A 19278-nucleotide genomic window follows, 5' to 3' on the forward strand; every position below is an offset into this window, starting at 1 on the left:
TCTCTCTTTCTCTCTCTCTGTCTCCCTTTCTTCCTCTCTCTCTAAAATTAATAATTTTTTTAAGTAAAAAAAAAAAAAGAAGAAGAAATAAGAGTAATGCACTCTTTTCGTTGGAATATTATGATGGCTGTTAAATGCATATAGGATCTAGGTTTATTTTTATTCCTTCCTCCTCACTTCCTCCCTTTCTGCCTCCCTCCTTCCCTTCCTTAACAGTTGCCAGAAAGTGTTCCCTAGGAGTACTATGCTAACATATCAAAATAACAACAGCCTTTCCTCCTCCATTTCGTCCAGGCAGCATATCTTTGCTTTCTTTCTCCTAAATTGTAAGGGCCCTTCTTTTGCCTCTCTTACTTGTTTCCTGAGCCCACACATCCCAGCTGGCTCACTTCTTCTACCTCTGTGACTTTCTAAATAAACATTTGATTGTAAAAACAAAACAAAAAAGACATACTGGGCTTGGGCTTTTGGGTCCCACCTGCCTGTAGTCCATCAGCTATGATGTACTGATGAAGGCTATGCCCACTGTGTCTGAAGTCCAAAGCTTGGCCTGAATATTTCTAGTTAAAATTCAGTCAGAGGGGCATTAATTCCTCCCCTCCCCAGTTAAATATGAACTATCACTTTGGTAGTTTTTTTTCTTTTTTTCTTTTTTTGTAATTTTTATGGTGTTGAATTCTTACAGCTCTCCACACAAGGCGATGCAAGCCAGGTGATCGGGCCTCTTACTGAAGGGCAGAGAAGAAATGTGGCTGTGGTGAATTCACTATTTAAGTTGCACCAGTCAGTAACAAAGGTAACATTTTAAAAATTCTTTTGACTTAATTTTAAATTTTTGTTTCTTCTTGCCTCAAAATTAGACAATGTACAAATTTTTTTTTTTTTTGCAAAGAAATATAATGAAAACATGACGATTATAAAATAAGCTGAGGAATAACTTTTTACACAGTTTTTGACCCTGGTCTATTTTATTTGTTGTGATTTTTATCTAAACATTTAGTTTAAAACACATGAACTATAGACTCACATTTGGTTGTTATGATCAAGCTTATTGGACAAATGATTTAAGGGTAAATAATCTGTGTTTCATACCTATTAAAAAACATAGTATGATACAATGTGGGTGGTAGTAAATTATAGCACAGGTAGTGAAATAAGCTAATGACAAAGTAAGAACTCTAAGCCCTCCAATGTGTCAAAAGGTTCTACATTTTTTCACAAAAGGAGAAACTGCATTAAAACTACATTTTTATGATACAGTCACTGATGACTACTTTCAAGCAGAAAATATATGTTCCTTTTGCCATTAAAGAAAAAGACTGAACTTTAACTTATTTGCCTTTATATATTTTGTCTAAGATGACTATTCATAATGACTAGAAAAGCACTTTCACCCCATCTTTGACTTTTGAGCAGCTTCAAACTATTTAGTAGGTAGGAAGATAAATGTTTAGAAGCCTGAAGTATGCTAAACGTTAGATGATGTTCTTTAAAACTTGACCTCTAACATGAACTTTAATATGCTAAATTGTATTTTAGAATAATTTTTTACTATAATTCACTTACTAAACAAGTCTTTATTACGTAGGAGTTTCCAAAAATGTGTATTTCACACACTAAGGAAAATATAAGGGTTATTATCAGGTAAATCTTAGAAAAATAAATAAAAAGAATACATGATGGCCCTAGCCAGTTGGCTCAGTGGTAGAGCATTGACCCAGCTTGTGGAAGGAAGTCTTGGGTTTGATTCTTCGTCAGGAGACACAGCAGCAACCATCTGCTTCTCATCCCCTCCTCCCTGATCTCTCTCTCTCTCTTTCTTTGTCTATCTCTTCCCCTCCCGCAGTCATGGCTCAATTGCATTGGCCATGGGAGCTGAGGATGGCCCGTGGAGCCTCCACCTCAGGCGCTATTTAGCTTGGTTGCAAGCATGGCCCCAGATGGGCAGAGCATAGGCCCCAGATGGGAGTTGCCGGGTCGATCCCAGTAGGGGTGCATGCAGGAGTCTGTCTCTCTACCTCCCCACCTCTCACTTAAATTAAAAAGAAAAAGATGTATTTTTTGTTTACTTTAATAAAGGTTGTATTTATTTAGCCTAATTTAAATGTCTTTATTGATAGTTTCAGAAGTTTCATAATGTTTGTATTGATTTGTATAAAGGGAAATGTTTGACATTTATATTTTAAAGACATTGAAAATTACAATCAACCTAGAAAAGTTAACTTTTTAAAGAAATGCATAAATATGGCTTTAGACTGAACTTTTCAAGTTAAAACTTTATTATTTAAACTTATGTAGACTGATTTAAAGAAAGCTAGTTCTTAGAATTCTTAATGTTTCGATTATTCAAAGTGCACATATATTTGCTTTATATAGGAAAGTATGTTTCAAACTATTTTAACTAATAAATACTAATGAGTTTTTAAAATATTTATGAGACATTACAGTAAAGTAATGATAATGTTTTATATGTGGCTTGTGGAAACAGCTTTATCTTGTTATGATTAAAATCAATATTTATAAATACAAATGGCTTAAGCAAAAGTATAACTGGATAAAAACCTTGTTTTAGGTGGTTTCCGGTCAGAGCTCATTCCCACCAGCAGCTGAGCAAACTATAACTTCAGCCCTAAAGGTAAAATAATTGAATTTAATCTTTGACTCTGTAGATCAAAGTAGGTTATAAAATTATTTGTTTGGATGAGTGAGAGGTGTCACATTTTTAAAATAATTCTGAATTCTTTACATGTACCAAAAGTAGCATGTTGCTAATTATTCTAAAGAGAGAGGGTAATGTGTGTTTATATTTTCTAGAATTTAAAAATAGACCCTGTTCTTGTCTGTAGACTGTATGCTACCTCTGATAATTGCATCATAAGTAAGAGAAGCAAGTCTTACAAGCACTCACTGTAGCTTCAGGTGGGGCCTCGAGTGTTAGCCTGGTGACACCGTGGTTTTCCCTCTGGACGTTTAACATCTGAAGACACTGTGACTGTCAAAGCTGGGAAAGGTGTGCGTCTGGTGCCAGGGATGCTGTTAAACATCCTGCAGGAGGGCTCCCCACAACAAAGAATTATCCAGTCCAAAATGTCAATAATACCAAGGTTGAGAAACTCTGATGTGTATCTGTAAGGTATGAACCCAGAGTAAATACCCTTTCTTCTTATACACTAACATAAATATTCTCCCTTTCCACTACTAAGGAAGTTTAATGAAAAATAAGGTTGGTATGAGATTTAGTCATATGTAATTTGATTGTAGGTAACTCTTTTAAAAAGCAATCAAATTATTCATCCTAATAATAGTAAGAGATATCCTTTAGCACCAGCTGCTTGTCAATCACCTGAAATATATTGAAATATTACAGCAACTGAAATACAAATATAAAATGGTACAATATAACAACACAAAAATAATGTCAACTATTAGATAGGATTTAGATCACTTGGGTAGTGTTATAAAGAGAGAGAGAGGAATAGAGACTACCAATGATCTTTAAGGAGAAACATTTATATTTAAGAGAATAAAGAGGATACAGAGAAAGACAGTGAGCAAGAAAATTGGGAGAGAACAGTGTAACAAGTCCTAAAGGAGAAGGGAACTTCTAAGGTCAGATGTTATCCATAAGTGACATGTATGGCGATTTAACGGGCCCCAAATTTAAGAACACTAAATTTAAAAATGAGGTTGAGAGGAGACAGTCTTGTTTTCCCTCAGTGTGTTATGTGTATACTTGGATGTTTTCTCTGTATCCTTTTCTTTTCCTGCGCACTCATCTCATTATGATAAAATATATATTATTAAAGCTTCCATAGTAAAATAATTGTTTTTAAGTAAGAATTGTCAAATTTATTGATGGTCATAAAAACAGTATAAAATCAGGTTTGTGTGACAAACCAAAAAGTCTTAATATTCTTGCTCCCAAGTAGGAAATACATGTAGTTTTCTTTTCTGTAGCTCCACATTTTTTCCTTATGTTCTAGCAGTAGCTGTCAGACATCTTTTGATCACTACCCAAGATAAAAATACATGCTACTTTGTCACCTCATACATAATATGTAAGCATTTATAATTATATATACACACAAAACAATACTTTTCTTTATTTTGTGATGTACTCTGTTATTTTTCTATACTCATATATTACTTTTTAAAACATTTTGATAGTGATCCACTAAACTGACTTTTTGGCCCCTAATGATTACAACTCATAGTTTGAAAAAGTTCATTCTATGGGTTAAGACATGAGTGTCTACAGTTTGCCTGATGATAAAAACCTCCCGGCAAAGTTAAAAATAGAAATTCCTCTGGGACTGTAATTTGGTATAGAGTGAACTCTCTGAATCTGTATTTTAACATATATCAAAGGTTATTCCTAATATTAGTCACTTTGTCTGGGAGATGAGGTCAGTGCAGGAAAATTGCCTTGATCTTGGGCGAGCGCCTTCACTCTGGGGTCTGCCCCCCAGAAGCAGTGTTTCCTGTGGCTAGCTGGGTGCTGCACTTTGCTGAAGCATTGCCGGTTTTTCCCTTGAGAACTAAATGAGAGGAGGTTAGCAATCAGTTCAAGGCCGCCCTGTGGTGGCCCTGCTGGTTAGAGACTACTGCTTATGTCAACAGAACTCAGGGAAAGACTTTGACCTGGCTTTTTAGTTAAAGCTTATAAAAATCTTTATGACATATTTTGAAAACTAACAAAACCTTCCATCTTAAAAAAAAGACTATTCCATAAAATTGCATTTCATGAAATTGTTGAATACTTATTATACCACTTAGAATTAGAGATAGAAGGTTATGATGCATAAGTGACTAGAGCTCAAGAACCAAAAAATCTATATTTTTATTATTTGATAGAGAAAATATTAAACATACCTTTTTACTTACTGAAAATATAGGTCAAGAAACATAATAGTCTTTTCTTCTCTGCTTTATTGAGATTTTATCTAAAATTAAATGTTATTTTAGGCTTGAAGTTCAACATCTCATAAGCATTATCTAGTTTGTCATGAATGGCATAATTGCTATTACTGAATATACATTTTAAGTCATTTCATTATTAACCATCTCTGCTATAGGTACCATTTACACATCTTGGCCCAGTTATTTTGATCATTTATTACTATGATTATCTGGTGCAGATAGTAATTGTATTGCTAAGCTTATATGTGACAGTTTTTCATTTCTCCCTTATTGTGAAGGTTTGATGTTCTGTATGAGTGAATATTCCAGGTTGCTGAGGCTTCAATATTTTTTAATCTTATTTTGGGTAAATCCTTTTAAAATGTATGACACAATTCCCTGCTTCATAAAGAGCTTATGAGATATAATTTTGTCTCCTTTCTCAATGTCCTCTGCTAGCTATTAATCCTCTCTACCTGTCCTGGAAACGCAGGCATTCCAAGATGCTCTCTTCTCTTCCTATTCACATTTTCCTTAAGTGGGGATCGTCCTCCAGCTCTGCAGTTGTCTGTGTAAACCACCATATCATATACAAATAGAAGCAATTGTATTTCTTGCTTTCTGCCCTTTCTGCCCGCTTCTTCATGCTTTTATGGCTATGCCCTCTAGGACAGTCTTCAATAGAACTGGTGAGAATGACCTTGTTAACCAAGAAAAACTCAGTATTTTACTGTTTTAAGTATGATGTTAGTTGTTGTGTTTATTTTAGATAGCCTTTCTCAGGTTAAGCACATTCCCTTCTATTTTTAGTTTACAGAAACTTTTTAAAAATTATAAATGGTATTGTTTCATCAAATAGCTTTTTCTGTATGTGTTGAAATGATCATATGGTTTTTTTTCTTTTTTTCTCTTAATAAAATACTTGACAAGAATTTTTTTCAAATCTCAAACTGACCTTGGTAATGATGTATTACTCTTTTTCTTATTCTTGTATTTGATTTACCTAACTTTTGTTATAGATGTTTATATCTATAACCATAAGGAATATTGGTATATAGTTTTCTTTTCTTATAATTCTTTGTTTGGTTTTCATATAAAGTTAATACTGGCTTCACTAATTAGGTCTAGAAATGTTTCCTCCTCTTTTCTGGAAGAATTTGTATAGAATTTGTACTATTTTCTCCTTTAAATGCTCAGTAGAATACACCAGTGAAGCCATCTGGGCCTGTGGTTTTCTTTGTAGAAAGTTTATAGCTACATATTTATTTGTTTAACAGGTAAAGAATTATTCAGTTTATCTTTTCTTCAGTGAGCTTTGATACTTTGTGACTTTTTAGGTATTTGTTTATTCATCAAAGTTATCTAATTAGAATAATGGATATGCTATTCTCTTGCTGTCCTCTTAATGTCTTCAGGACCTAGTGATAACCTCTTTTTCGTTTTTTGTATTGATTTGTGTTCTCTTTCTTTTCTTGATCATTTTATTGAAGGTTTATCAATTCCATCTTTTCAAAGAACCAACTTTTGGTTCTATTAATTTTTTCTTACGTTTGTGTTCCTATTTCATTGATTTCTACTTTTGTCTTTTTTATTTCCTTTTACTTACTTTGGATTTTCTTTGCTTTTTAAAAAAATTTTAAGTCATTATACTATTGATTCTTAGACCTTTTCTCCCCCAAAATAAACATTTAAATTTGTAAATTTTCCTTAGATTATGGTAGAAATAGACAAAAAGATTTTCACGAGGAAGGGTTGGTTTTCTACCCTGATATAAAGGAGTGAGTGTTGCCCTGGCCAAATGGCTCAGTGGTGGAGCATTGGCCCATTGTGTGGATGTTTGGGTTCGATTCCTGGTCTGGGCACACAGGGGAAGTGCCCATCTGCTTCTCCACCCCTCCCCCTCTTCTCTCTTTCCCTCTCCAGCCATGGTTCGATTGGAGCAAGTTGGCCCTGGGTGCTAAGGATGGCTCCATGACTTCTGCCTCAGGTGCTAAGAAGAGCTTGGTTGCTGAGCAATGGATCAACACCCCTAGTGGGCTTGCTGGATAGATCCCAGTCAGCACACATGTGGGATTCTGTCTCAGCCTCCCCTCCTCTCACCTAATAAAGCAAAAAATTTAAAAATAAAGGAGTGTTTATTACACATGCTCCTGCAAATAATTATGGGAAAATATACCAAAACAAATAAAGGACCTATGGAGGGCTCTGGAAATGGAACAAAAGCAGGTCGTTTTGTAAGGGTGTGGCAATCTGGAGCAAGCAGCAAGAACAGAATGAGTTGTCCATTTTTTGTGACTTTGATCTAAGAGTGACTACAGTCATGGTAGAAGCAAGGCTGGGTGGCTGAATCTCAGAGAAAAACAACACAACAGACTTTTGGATCAAAAGAACATGGGGGCAAAGCCCTGGTTCAGCCAGAGCTGCTGAAAGTGAGAGGCAAACCTTGGAAAGGAGAGCCAGAGACAAACATGTAGTGCTCTATTCAGACTCAGCTCTAGACTTCATCTGAGTCATCAACCATTCATGTGAAGAGCAAACTAAAGGTGGTTTTTGCAAGTAAGGCTTAAAGAATTGAACTGAGGTCTGAGGCATGGCCAGCTGCAGGCATGTGAGAGCACAAATTGATTCTAATCAAGCTTATTAATTGCTAAAGAAACATCAACACTTTTAGGAGCAATATCAAAAAATACCTAGTCTACACAATATAACATTCACAATATCCAGGATATATTAAAAATTACTACATATTTAAAAATCTACAAAATGTTATCCTTGTCAAGGGAAAAGATAATATCTGTCAACCTTGAGATGACCCAAACTCTACAATTAGCAGGCAGGAACTTCAGGTAAAGAAAAAACTGCTAAATAAAAGCTTTTAAAAATCTCATTATAATAATTAAAAATGTGGGGAAAAAAACCCGAAGTGGCAATTTGGTTCTGTTTTCAATGTCTCCACACTCTGTTTCCCCCGCCTCTGACTTGGTTCAGGCACTTACCATTTTGCATATGTACTACTATTCTGTCCTCCTACCTATAGTCTGATTTATCCTGTCTACCATCCAACGGGACTTTTCCCAAATTCAAACCTTTAACCTCATGCTTCTATTGATTATAACCTGTCACTGGTTTCCCAGTCCCTTCAGGATAAACTGGAGTCCTTAGCGGCCACACAGGCACGTCTGCTCTGCACTGTCTTCCCCAGAGGCCAGCGCCTCACTTTGCACTGAGTACTGCAGTGCCCCAAATGCACTGGCTTTCCCAGGCACTTCTGTCTTTGAAACGAGCCTTCTGAGCTCCACCTACTGTCAAGTGGTTCTTACCAGTTTGTCCTTGGAAATTCAGTTCACGGAACACCTTTTGTTTTTCACATGCTTGGTATAAATTGAGGTCTCTTTCTTAATAATCCCATAGCACTCTGCTGAGCACTGATGTCACTGTAACTTGTCTGTTGTCACTAAGAGCTCCTCAAGGGCTAGAAATGACATTTAAGAATTTATAAGGGTCCTCTTTAAACTTTTCTCATTTTTTTTAACTTTTCTCATTTTTTGAAATCATTTGTATGAGCTAAAACCATCTGTCTTCATTCTGTGTATAATCATCAGTGAAACATGTATAATATACTTAAATGTGAGATTTGAGTGTTTACTGAGCCCAGTCAATATGTTCACACTGAAAACCTGTAACTAGGTCTGTGATCTTACATAAGCTAAGCTCTGATGACCCTCCCTGTAGACCAGCTGCTCAGCCTCAGCACTGTGACATTTTAGTTCTTTGTTGTGGGGGACTGTCCTGTAGGCTGTTTAGCAGCATCTCCATCTCTGCCCACTAGATGCTAACAGCAAAGCTCTCCTCATATACCCCAGTTGTTACAATCAAAAAACGTCTCCAAACATTTTCAGCTGCGGGAGCAAAATTGCCTCCAGTTGAGAATCACTACTGTAAAATTTTAAACAGAAAACTTCATGAAATGCCTAACTTGTGCCCTATAAGAATCACCAGTATATAAAAAAGATAAGTCTATTTATTATATTCACTCTGGTTATAAGTATATGATGTTGTTCCAGTTCGATTTTTCCTTTTTTCCTCCCTCCCCTCCCCTCCCCTCCCCTCCCCTCCCTTCCCCTATCCTTCTTTCTTTCTTTCTTTTTATTGATTGGAGAGAAACGTCAATTTGTTGTTCCACTTATCTGTGCATTCATTGGTCGGTTCTTCTGTGTGCCCTGACCAGGGATCAAAAAAAAAAATCATTTCTGACAGCAGTTAGGGAAAGGAGCAGACTTCTGTTGAGTTATTATAATTAAACTGTATATAATTTGAATTTGATATAATATGAAAACTTTTAGTCAAATGCTTCTCACTTGTCATATTTCTTTGTGTTAGTTTTTTTTCATTTTTCCTCTCCTTCCTTTTTTCTTCTTTTCAGATGATCCATGTTCTTATGGGAAATGCTGTGCAACCCTTACTGACTTCTGTGGGAGATGCTATAGAAGCCATAATCATCACCATGCATCAAGAAGATTTTTCTGGGTAATAACTTTAAACCAAAATATTTACTAATTTATTATTATTATTATTATTATTATTATTATTATTATTATTAAGTGAGAAGCAGGGAGGCACAGAGACAGACTCCCATATGCACCTCAACTGGGATCCATCTGGCAAGCCCCCTATTGAGTGATGCTCTGCCCATATGGGGCCGTTGCTCTGTTGCTCAGCAATCAAGCTATTTTAGTGTCTGAGGTGAGACCATGGAACCATCCTCAGAGCCCAGGGCCAACATGCTGGAATCAATCGAGCCATGGCTGCGGGAGGTGAAGAAAAAGAGAGCATGGAGAGGGGGAGGGGTAGAGAAGCAGATGGTTGCTTCTCCTGTGTGCCCTGATTGGGAATCAAACTTGGACATCCACATGCAGGGCTGACGCTCTACCACTGAGCCAACCGGCAATGGCCTATGTTCACTAATATTTATTGCATTTGTTTTTCATTCTCCCCTCTACCCCTTCTCTTTAATGTCTCCTGACATCTAGAACTTGTTCCTCCTGTGACAGGGTTAACCTCCAACCTTATCCTGCTTTATTCATTGTGAGCACCATTAGCAGATGAAATTATTTTCAGTTCTTGTTTTTGTCATTTCTCTCCTGTTATTGAAACATAGAATCATTAACATCTACAGGACTCAGCATGGCACTTCAGTACTTTTGGTAGATTGTTCTATCTTCTCTTTCCAATTTTATCTTTTTCTTTACGTGTTAACCTCCAACCTTATCCTGCTTTATTCATTGTGAGCACCATTAGCAGATGAAATTATTTTCAGTTCTTGTTTTTGTCATTTCTCTCCTGTTATTGAAACATAGAATCATTAACATCTACAGGACTCAGCGTGGCACTTCAGTACTTTTGGTAGATTGTTCTATCTTCTCTTTCCAATTTTATCTTTTTCTTTACTTCCCACAAACACCTGTGCTTGAATTCTGGCAGAGGCATGGTATTTCTTGTATGAAATTCCAGTCCTTCTCTGGCTCTGAAGGCGAGCTCCTGCCCAACTTCTCCCGGAGTGATTGTCCTTTCTCAGAGTTTTGTGGCAGTCGAATCTAGCCGTATCACATGCAGCTATAAACATTTGGTATTATTCCATAGCTATTTCATGTTTGCTGCTTATCCATATCATATTATCTTGAGAATAAGAACGATAGCTCCTAACCCAGTGTTTACTGCAGTCTTTTTAAGTAAAATGATTTTGACTTGGCGTATTAGAAAACTGTTTATGGGGAATTTGGAATACTTATTGTTGACATAAGAAATGTCCAAACCTATAAAAATTTATTTGAGTGAAACAGAGGATATACTTAGAAGTAGGATCTCAACAAACTAAGATAAATGCTCCAGAGCATAATAGTTTGTAGGGTTTTTTTTAATGCATTTGAAATTAAGGAGGAACATGAGGAATTACCTGAAAGTGGGAAAGAGCAACATGGGGATGGGATGACAAGGTAGTTAAGATTATATTCTCTCGAGGGGTCTTAAAGGGGGCATTTCGATGGTGAGTTAACCTAGATTGCACAGAACCAATGGACAGGGCTTGCTTAAAACAAAGATAAACCTTTTACTAAAGTTATAACCCTGGGAGGTGACTACCCAGTATAATCTGCCCAGTTAGGAATTTGTGATCATTTCACCCTGTTATAGACACTACTTCCCATGGAGCCCTTTTCTCATCCATATTATTTACACTGCTAACGGTGATTTAAAAAACAACAAAATTTAACCATACTCTAGAATTAAACATTTAAATATTAAATGTGACTGTGGAAAAATTGTGTGATCATTACACTGTCCTTTAACTTTTCAAATAATTTATCTTTTTATTTACAAATATCTCCAATTTTAAATACGGAACGCTTCACAGATTTGCATGTCACCCTTGCACGGGGCCACGCTCATCTCTGTGTCATCCAGTTCTAGTTGCCTGTGCTGCAAAGTGGGCACCACAGAATGGTGAAAAGTCAGTCTCTGCTTTTCATACTGGTAGGAAGCCCAAAAAGGTAAAGTGGATTCTACAGAAAAGTAGTATAGTGCGGTAGCGTAGTGGATAGAGCGTCAGACTGGGACACGGAGGACCCAGGTTCAAAACCCCTAGGTCACTGGCTTGAGTGCGGGATCATACAGCTTGAGCACGGGCTCACCAGCTTGACTGAGGGGTTGCTGGCTTGAGCATGGGATCATAGACATGACTGCATGGTTGCTGGCTTGAGCAAGGGGTCATTTGCTCTGCTATAGCCTCCAGTCAAGGCACATATGAGAAAGCAATCAATGCACAATTAAGGAGCTGCAATGAAGAATTGATACTTCTCATCTCTCTTCCTTCCTGTCTGTCTGTCGCTATTTGTCTCTCTTTCTGTCACAAAAAAAAGTATTGTCGTTTAGCAAAAATTTTCTACTTTCTGCAATATTGTTATTAATAATTCTGATAGGTCATGTTGTATATGTATAGTTTGCATGAAATTAAAGGTAAAGTTAACCTGACCTGTGGTGGCACAGTGGATAAAGTGTTGACCTGGAACGCTGAGGTCACTGGTTTGAAACCCTGGGCTTGCCCGGTCAAAGCACATACAAGAAGCATCTACTGTGAGTTGATACTTCCTGTCCCTCCCCACGTCTCTCTCTCTCTCCCTCTCTCTCCTCTCTCAAAAATCAGTAAAGAAAACCTTTTTTTTTTTTTTTTTTTTTGTATTTTTCTGAAGCTGGAAATGGGGAGAGACAGTCAGACAGACTCCTGCATGCGCCCGACCGGGATCCACCCGGCACGCCCACCAGGGGCGAAGCTCTGCCCACCAGGGGGCGATGCTCTGCCCCTCCAGGGCGTCGCTCTGCTGCAACCAGAGCCACTCTAGCGCCTAGGGCAGAGGCCAAGGAGCCATCCCCAGCTCCTGGGCCATCTTTGCTCCAATGGAGCCTTGGCTGCGGGAGGGGAAGAGAGAGACAGAGAGGAAGGAGGGGGTGGGGGGTGGAGAAGCAAATGGGCGCTTCTCCTATGTGCCCTGGCCGGGAATCGAACCTGGGTCCCCCGCACGCCAGGCCGACGCTCTACCGCTGAGCCAACCAGCCAGGGCCAAGAAAATCTTTTTTTAAAAAAAGAAAAAGAAATATAAGGTAAAGAAACCATTCAAAAAGTAGCATCACTTTTATAGTAGAGCTAGCTCCAGGGGACACACTTGGGAAACACAGTAAACACCTGCCCTTCTGAGACCTCCGCACAGGTCCTAGGTGAGAGGACTAAACCAGGTGTACCTTCCTCTAGGCCAGCCTCCTCTGCAGTGTAGGTAGAGAGTTCCCCTGCCATTTAAAGAGTGATCCCCAACACGGTTTTCTGATACTTGAAATCTATTTACTAGGACTAATGTTTTTGCTTTTTTTTTTTCAAAATTAGGTAGACTTTAAATTGTAAATATTCGATTGACATAGTACATTGTTTGAAAATTTTTATTTATTATTTATTAAAAAATTTTTATTGATTGATATTTTAGAGAAGGGGAGAAACATCAATTTGTTGTTCCACTTACTATTTTTTATTTTATCTTTTTAGCGAGTGAGAGAGAGACAGGAAGAAACAGACAAGAAGGGAGAGACGAGAAGTATTGACTTGTAGTTGAGGCACTTTAGTTGTTCATTGATTGCTTCTCATAAGTGCCTTGACCAGGGGTGAGGGGTCCTCCAGCCAAGCCAGTGACCCCTTGCTTAAGCCAGCGGCCTGGGGCTCAAGCCAGTGAGCATAGGGTCATGTCAATGATCCCACACTCAAGCCAGTGACCCCACACTCAAGCTGGAGAGCCTGTGCTAAGCCGGCAACATCAGGGTTTCAAACCAGGTTCCTCAGTGTCCCGGATTTATGCTCTATCCACTGTGCCACCACTTGGTCAGGCTGTTGTTCCACTTATTTATGCACTCATTGGTTGATTCTTATGTGTGCCCTGATTGGGGATCGAACCCACAGCCTTGGCATATTGGGACAATGCTCTAACTACCTGAGCTAACCAGCCTGAGTGAAATTCTTTTATTTAATGTAAAATAACTCATGTTCAATTATTTTTAATGGAGGAGCGAGGCAATAAAGTAGGAGGACCCTCAATCCTTGAAGTGATAGACTGAGCACCCAAAAGGAAGGGAGCATTACACACCTTCACTAAAAAGATTGGTGGTGGGAAGATGATCATCAACCACTTCTCAGGTGTACATTTGTAGTCCATCTTCAACTTCCATATGTAGTCTCTCATTGTAAAGACCTTACATTTCTGCACAGCTTATTTCTGTATCAGTTGAGAACCTCTTACTAAAAGGTTTGCCATAATTTGGAAAACTGACCTTCAGTAATTGTCAAGCAATTTTTGTATTCTAGTAAATTATTTGTTTATTTATTTATTTATTTAATGACAGAGAGAGGGACAGATAGGGACAGACAGGAAGGAGAGAAATTAAAAGCATCAATTTTTCATTGCGGCTCCTTAGTCTCCTTAGTTTTTCATTGATTGCTTTCTCATGTGTGCCTTGACTGGGGTCTACAGCAGAACGAATGACCTCTTGCTCAAGCCAGCAACCATGGCTCAAGCCAGTGACCTTGGACTTCAAGCCAGCTATCTTTGGGCTCAAGCCAGCAACCAGGGGGTCATGTCTATGCTCAAGCCAGCAACCCCGTAGTCAAGCCAGTGAGCCCGCACTCAACCCGAATGAGCCCGCACTCAATCAAGCCAACGACCTTGGGGTTTCAAACCTGGGTCCTCTGCATCCCAATCCGATGCCCTATCCCAGGTGTGGCCAACAGGTTTTGCCCCTGGGCCAGATTAGAAAGAAAACATTTTTCACGGGCTGGATGAAATATTAAAATTTAAAAATGTTAAATACAAAAACGATTTGTTTAAGTAAACAAAATGTTGTTATGTAATTTGTTTGAGAATAAATGTGAGTGAAAAAAATTTTAATATACAATATTATTTTAATAAAAATATTTTTTAATATAATTACATACCATATAAATATCCAAACTGTATCACAGTCAATTGAAACAATATTTAATTAGTAGAATGAGCTTGAAGAGGTTATATCACAAATAAAACAATTATTTCTTTTTACAAACAGCCTGGACACGTTTTCAGTTATCAACTGCAGCTATTGTCTATGCTACAATGCCACTTGATTCAACATACTTGCCCACAAAAATAACGAATTGTTTGACCTTGGGTGCGTACTTGCAAACTCCACCTAAAAGAATGTGGGTTTCACATAGCAGCTAAACGTCAAACAGTTCATATCGAGTATAGACGAGCACAAAAGTTGTAAATCTTTATAATGGAATTTTTTTTAAAAAGTAAAGTACCACGAATCCATTCGACCAATTATTGGAAGTTAATCCTAGATTAGTCACACACGGAATTCTTTTCCGTGTATCACTAACTTTTTAAATATCTCGATTTCCAATAATCAAAAATGCTTCCGCTTCTGAATAGCTGAGATTTTAAAGTAGCAAAGAATATTAAAAAATTAATCGTGGACTGCATAAACTCATTACATGGGCCAGATTCAGCCCACAGGCTGTATGTTGGCCATGCCTGCCCTATCCACTGGGCCACTGACTGATCAGGCTATATTCTAATAAAATTAAATCAGTCTTGTAACCCACACTGAAAATTGGTAATATATGTAAGGTATTTTCCCCGCCGAGGAAGAAAGAAGGGCATAGCCACCAAATGTGGAACAGCAAAAGCTTTATTTAGTAGAGCACTTCCTGAACGAGGTTCTCTGGTCCACAAAACAGACCAGAGAAGTCGCACCACCTCCCCTGTTTGGGGGTAATTTATAGCATCACTAGGGTGATTCGGTTGATATGATGTGGTGAAATTTCATTGGCTGACAGATAGTCGTTCTTTTTCAAAGGGCTTCTGGGAAGTTTCTTTTGGCGCACATGGGTTTGAGTGGTTAGAGACAAAGTCCCGGACTGGTTCCTCACGTGACCTTTCCCCATTGCCAGCCAACCCACATTCTGATCTTTTATGTCAGATAGGGGCGCCGCTATTCATCTGGGTACTTCCTGCTGGTTAGGGGTATCATGGGAAAGGGGAGGTCTGAAGGTGGTGGCTCTGAAGGGAGTCGTGTATATTGGTGTAGGAGCATCTGTTTGACCATGACTTGAGAAACCTCGTGGATGCGGCCCTGTAAGAATTTTTTTTAAAAGGAGCAAATATGAGTAATTTGCTGATAATTAGAGGAGGACCTAGGATAGGGGCAGTCCAGGGGAGGATGGGTGGCTGCCACCAGGAGTGAAGCGGGTTGTAGGAGAGGTCCTTGTGCAGTTTCTCTTGCAGACGGTGGAGGATCCTGATGCTTTCTTCCATTGGGCCAGTCTCATTGAACAGCATTGCTCCCTGCTTTAGCTCACTCTGGCGGCAGGTTCCTGGTGGGAGAGATAGGAGCAACAGGGGAATCTGTAGGGCCCAACCTTTTTCTTTTTTTTTCTTTTTTTTCAGGGACAGAGAGAGAGTCAGAGAGAGGGATAGATAGGGACAGACAGGAATGGAGAGAGATGAGAAGCATCAATCATCAGTTTTTTGTTGCAACACCTTAGTTGTTCATTGATTGCTTTCTCATATGTGCCTTGACTGCGGGCCTTCAGCAGACCGAGTAACCCTTTGCTCAAGCCAGCGACCTTGAGTCTAAGCTGGTGAGCTTTTTGCTTAAGCCAGATGAGCCCGTGCTCAAGCTGGCGACCTTTGGGGTCTCAAACCTGGGTCCTCCACATCCCAGATCGATGCTCTATCCACTGTGCCACCTCCTGGTCAGGCAGGGCCCAACCTTTTGATGAGCCGGAGATGGGTAGGGCCCAGTGGTTCCGACTGCCAGCGGTCCTGCATGGGGGCAAGCTTGAGGTGAGAGACATGGTTACAAGGTTTTTGTCCTAAGAGCTTGGCTGCAGTAGGAGTAGTCAATATTACCATATGGGGTCCCATCCACCTGGGCTGTAGGGAGCCAGGCTGGAGCTCCCTCAGAAGAACCCTGTCTCCTGGCTGGAGAGGAACTGCTGGGTGTGCTTCATCTGGACCCCCTATGAGAGGAAGGGTCCGGTCCACGTGTTCTCTGAGAAGATGGCGGAGAAAAAACAGAAAGGGGAGGTAGGTGGCAAGAGGAGGGGTTTTGGCTAAGAGAGCAAAATTGGGAATTCAGTGTCAAAAGAAGCCTATTAGATTGAGGAAAGAAAGAATCTGAAGGAGTGCAAAAAAGGGGATTCCGTCCAAACTGCATGTCAGGGGTGGCGTGCAAAGGAGAAAAGAAGGGGTCCTATCCACTCTCATAACCGAGACCTGTCAGGTAAGTAGAGGTCCAGAGTGTGATGGCAAAACAGAGAAGGTAGCCCCCATGTCCACAAGAGATGAGATGGATGTACCCACTACCTGCAACATTACCCTGGGCTCGATGAGGGTAATGGGGGTCTTTGAGTCCAGGCCACATCAGTCGTCCATGAGACCAAGAAATTCGAGCGATGGGCCACCTGGCTGGCTTGACCTCCCATTTGGGTGGCTTGTCCTCCACTTAGAGGTGCCGAGGAAGAGCCTGTTGCCCAAAAGGGGCAATTGCTCTGCCAGTGACCAGGCTGCTTGCAGTTAGGGCAGGGTTCAGTGGGCAGCCGCAGGCAGGGGCACTGCCAGGACCAGTGACCCTCCTTGCCACGTTTAAAGCAAGTTCTTGGTGAGGTTCCTCTTTGTGGCCCGGACTTGGGTTGGACACCTCCTGTGCCTTGCCCCTGTTGCTCTGCTGGCCTCAGGGCTGCCACAAGAGCCTGGGTTTGGAGTGTCACCTTCTGCTGCATGCGGGCCTGGCGAACAGCCTTGGCCCTTTCCTACTAGCCACGACCATTAAAAACTTTAAATGCTATGTTCATCAGGTCTTGGATAGGGGTTTGGGGGTTGAGAATAAGAGGAGGGGTTCTCCTGGGGAGCCCAGCACCCAGATCCAGCCGGAAATGCCAGAGCTAGAGGCAGGACAGAAGGAAGATCGGGGTTGGGCTGTGGAGTCAGGAACCCTGCAAACCTGGGTGAGGGCCAATGGCCAGTGGAGGAGGGTGGCCTGATCGGGGAGAGGGCTTCCTGGAGGGAAGAGACCCAAGCAGAAGAGGTACACAGAGGGACCAGAGAGGGGTCCCGAAAGAGGGGCACCCCCCGGGGGTCGGGCAGGAGGGAGAGAGAGTTGACGGTCAGTGAAGGAGGAAATATCAGGAGTGAAGGGTTTAGCTGAGTTTTCTCTGGCCAAAAAGGGCCTGCACCGTAGAACAGGCAGCACAGAAATTAGGACGGGAGTGCAAATACTAGAAATCCTGAATGTAAGGGATCTCCAACCATTTCCCAGTTCCTTGGCAATAGTTAAATTGGTGAGGGTGTTAAAATCGAAAGTCCCTTCAGGAGGCCACCTGGTTCGATTATCCAATGGGTATTGTGGCCCAGCCACATGGAGAAGAAGATCAGAGATCAGTTTCTTCTTCTTTAGGGAGGGAGAGATTTCAGATAGGGTACTCTAGGAGTGTTTTTGAGTCAGGTTTAGATTCCTGTGCCCCCCATGGCCACCCCTCAGCCCTCGGAGTAATCAGAGATGAGAATTAGCATCCTGCAACTCAAGCTCTGGTCACCAGAAAGTTAGGTAGAGTGGGTGTGTCTGGGACGTCTCCACGGGCACACACGCATTCGGAATGGATAAGAGGTCCCTGACACAGCTGTGATTATGGACAGGGAGTCTCGGCAGAAAGAACTGAGGGGAGGCTGGAGGTAAGGGACTTACTGCACCATGTGCTGAAGTGGGTGGGAGGTCGGAGATCCCTGGTTCTTCCTCGGAGGGGAAGGAAAGAGGAGCGGCCCCAGCAGGCTTCAAGCTCCTCGTGGATTTCGGCATCAAATGTAAGGTATTTTCCCCGCCGAGGAAGAAAGAAGGGCATAGCCACCAAGTGTAGAACAGCAAAGGCTTTATTTAGTAGAGCGCTTCCCGGACAAAGTTCTCTGGTCTGCAAAACGGTCCAGAGAAGTCACGCTGTCTCCCCTGTGTGGGGGTAATTTATAGCGTCTTTAGGGTGGTCAGGTTGTTATGATGTGGCGAAATTTCATTGGCTGACAGACACTTGTTCTTTTTCAAAGGGCTTCTGGGAAGTTTCTTTTGGCGTGCATGGGTGTAGGCGGTTCCAGCCAAAGTTCCTGGGTCTGGTTCCTCATGTGACCTTCCCCGATTGCCAACCGACCTCACAATATATATTTAAATATTTTGTATAATAGATCATTTTATTTTAATTATATCATCACATGCTTGTGGCACTTATTTTAGTATGTTATTTTTAATTCTTAAGAAAATCATTTCTACTGGCCAGATTAAAAATTTTGAAACAATTCTCCAGAGTAGTTTCAGTGTAACAACTGTCTTTTGATAAGGCATAAGAAGATATGAAAAGCCCTGGCCAGTGGCTCAGTGCATAGAGTGTTGGCCTGGCATATGGATGTCCCAGGTTTGATTCCCTGTCAGGGCACACAAGAGAAGCAACAATATGCTTCTCTTTCCCTCCCTCTCCCCTTTCTCTCCCTCTTCTCCCACAGCCAGTGGCTTGAGCATTGGCCCCAGACAAGGTTGCTGGGTGGATCCTGGTCATGGAGCATGCAGGAGTGTCTCATTATCTCCCCTCCTTTCCCTAGGAAGGGTGGGAGGAAGAAGGAAAAGGAGGGAGGGAAGGAGGGAAGGAATGGAGGGGAAGAGAGGGAGGGAGGAAAGAAACAGAGGGGAGGGAAGGAGGGAGGGAAGGAACGGAGGGGAAGGGAGGGAGGGAGAAAGGGAGGAAGATATGATAGTTTTAGGGGTTTT

The 19278-nt window shown here is 40.7% G+C and overlaps 1 protein-coding gene across 2 annotated transcripts in view; it reads left to right on the forward strand.

Annotated features, from left to right (window-relative positions):
* The window catches only part of COG5 (component of oligomeric golgi complex 5), a 444866-nt gene that overhangs the window by 374010 nt on the left and 51578 nt on the right, over positions 1–19278 (forward strand). For both annotated transcript variants that reach the window (XM_066342433.1, XM_066342435.1), the window contains exons 15-17: positions 686–796; positions 2573–2635; positions 9323–9426. In XM_066342433.1, the coding sequence (XP_066198530.1) occupies positions 686–796; positions 2573–2635; positions 9323–9426 (278 nt within the window). The remainder of the gene's footprint in view (positions 1–685; positions 797–2572; positions 2636–9322; positions 9427–19278) is intronic.

This window comes from Saccopteryx leptura, chromosome 6 (assembly GCF_036850995.1).
Source record: "Saccopteryx leptura isolate mSacLep1 chromosome 6, mSacLep1_pri_phased_curated, whole genome shotgun sequence".
NCBI lineage: Eukaryota > Metazoa > Chordata > Mammalia > Chiroptera > Emballonuridae > Saccopteryx > Saccopteryx leptura.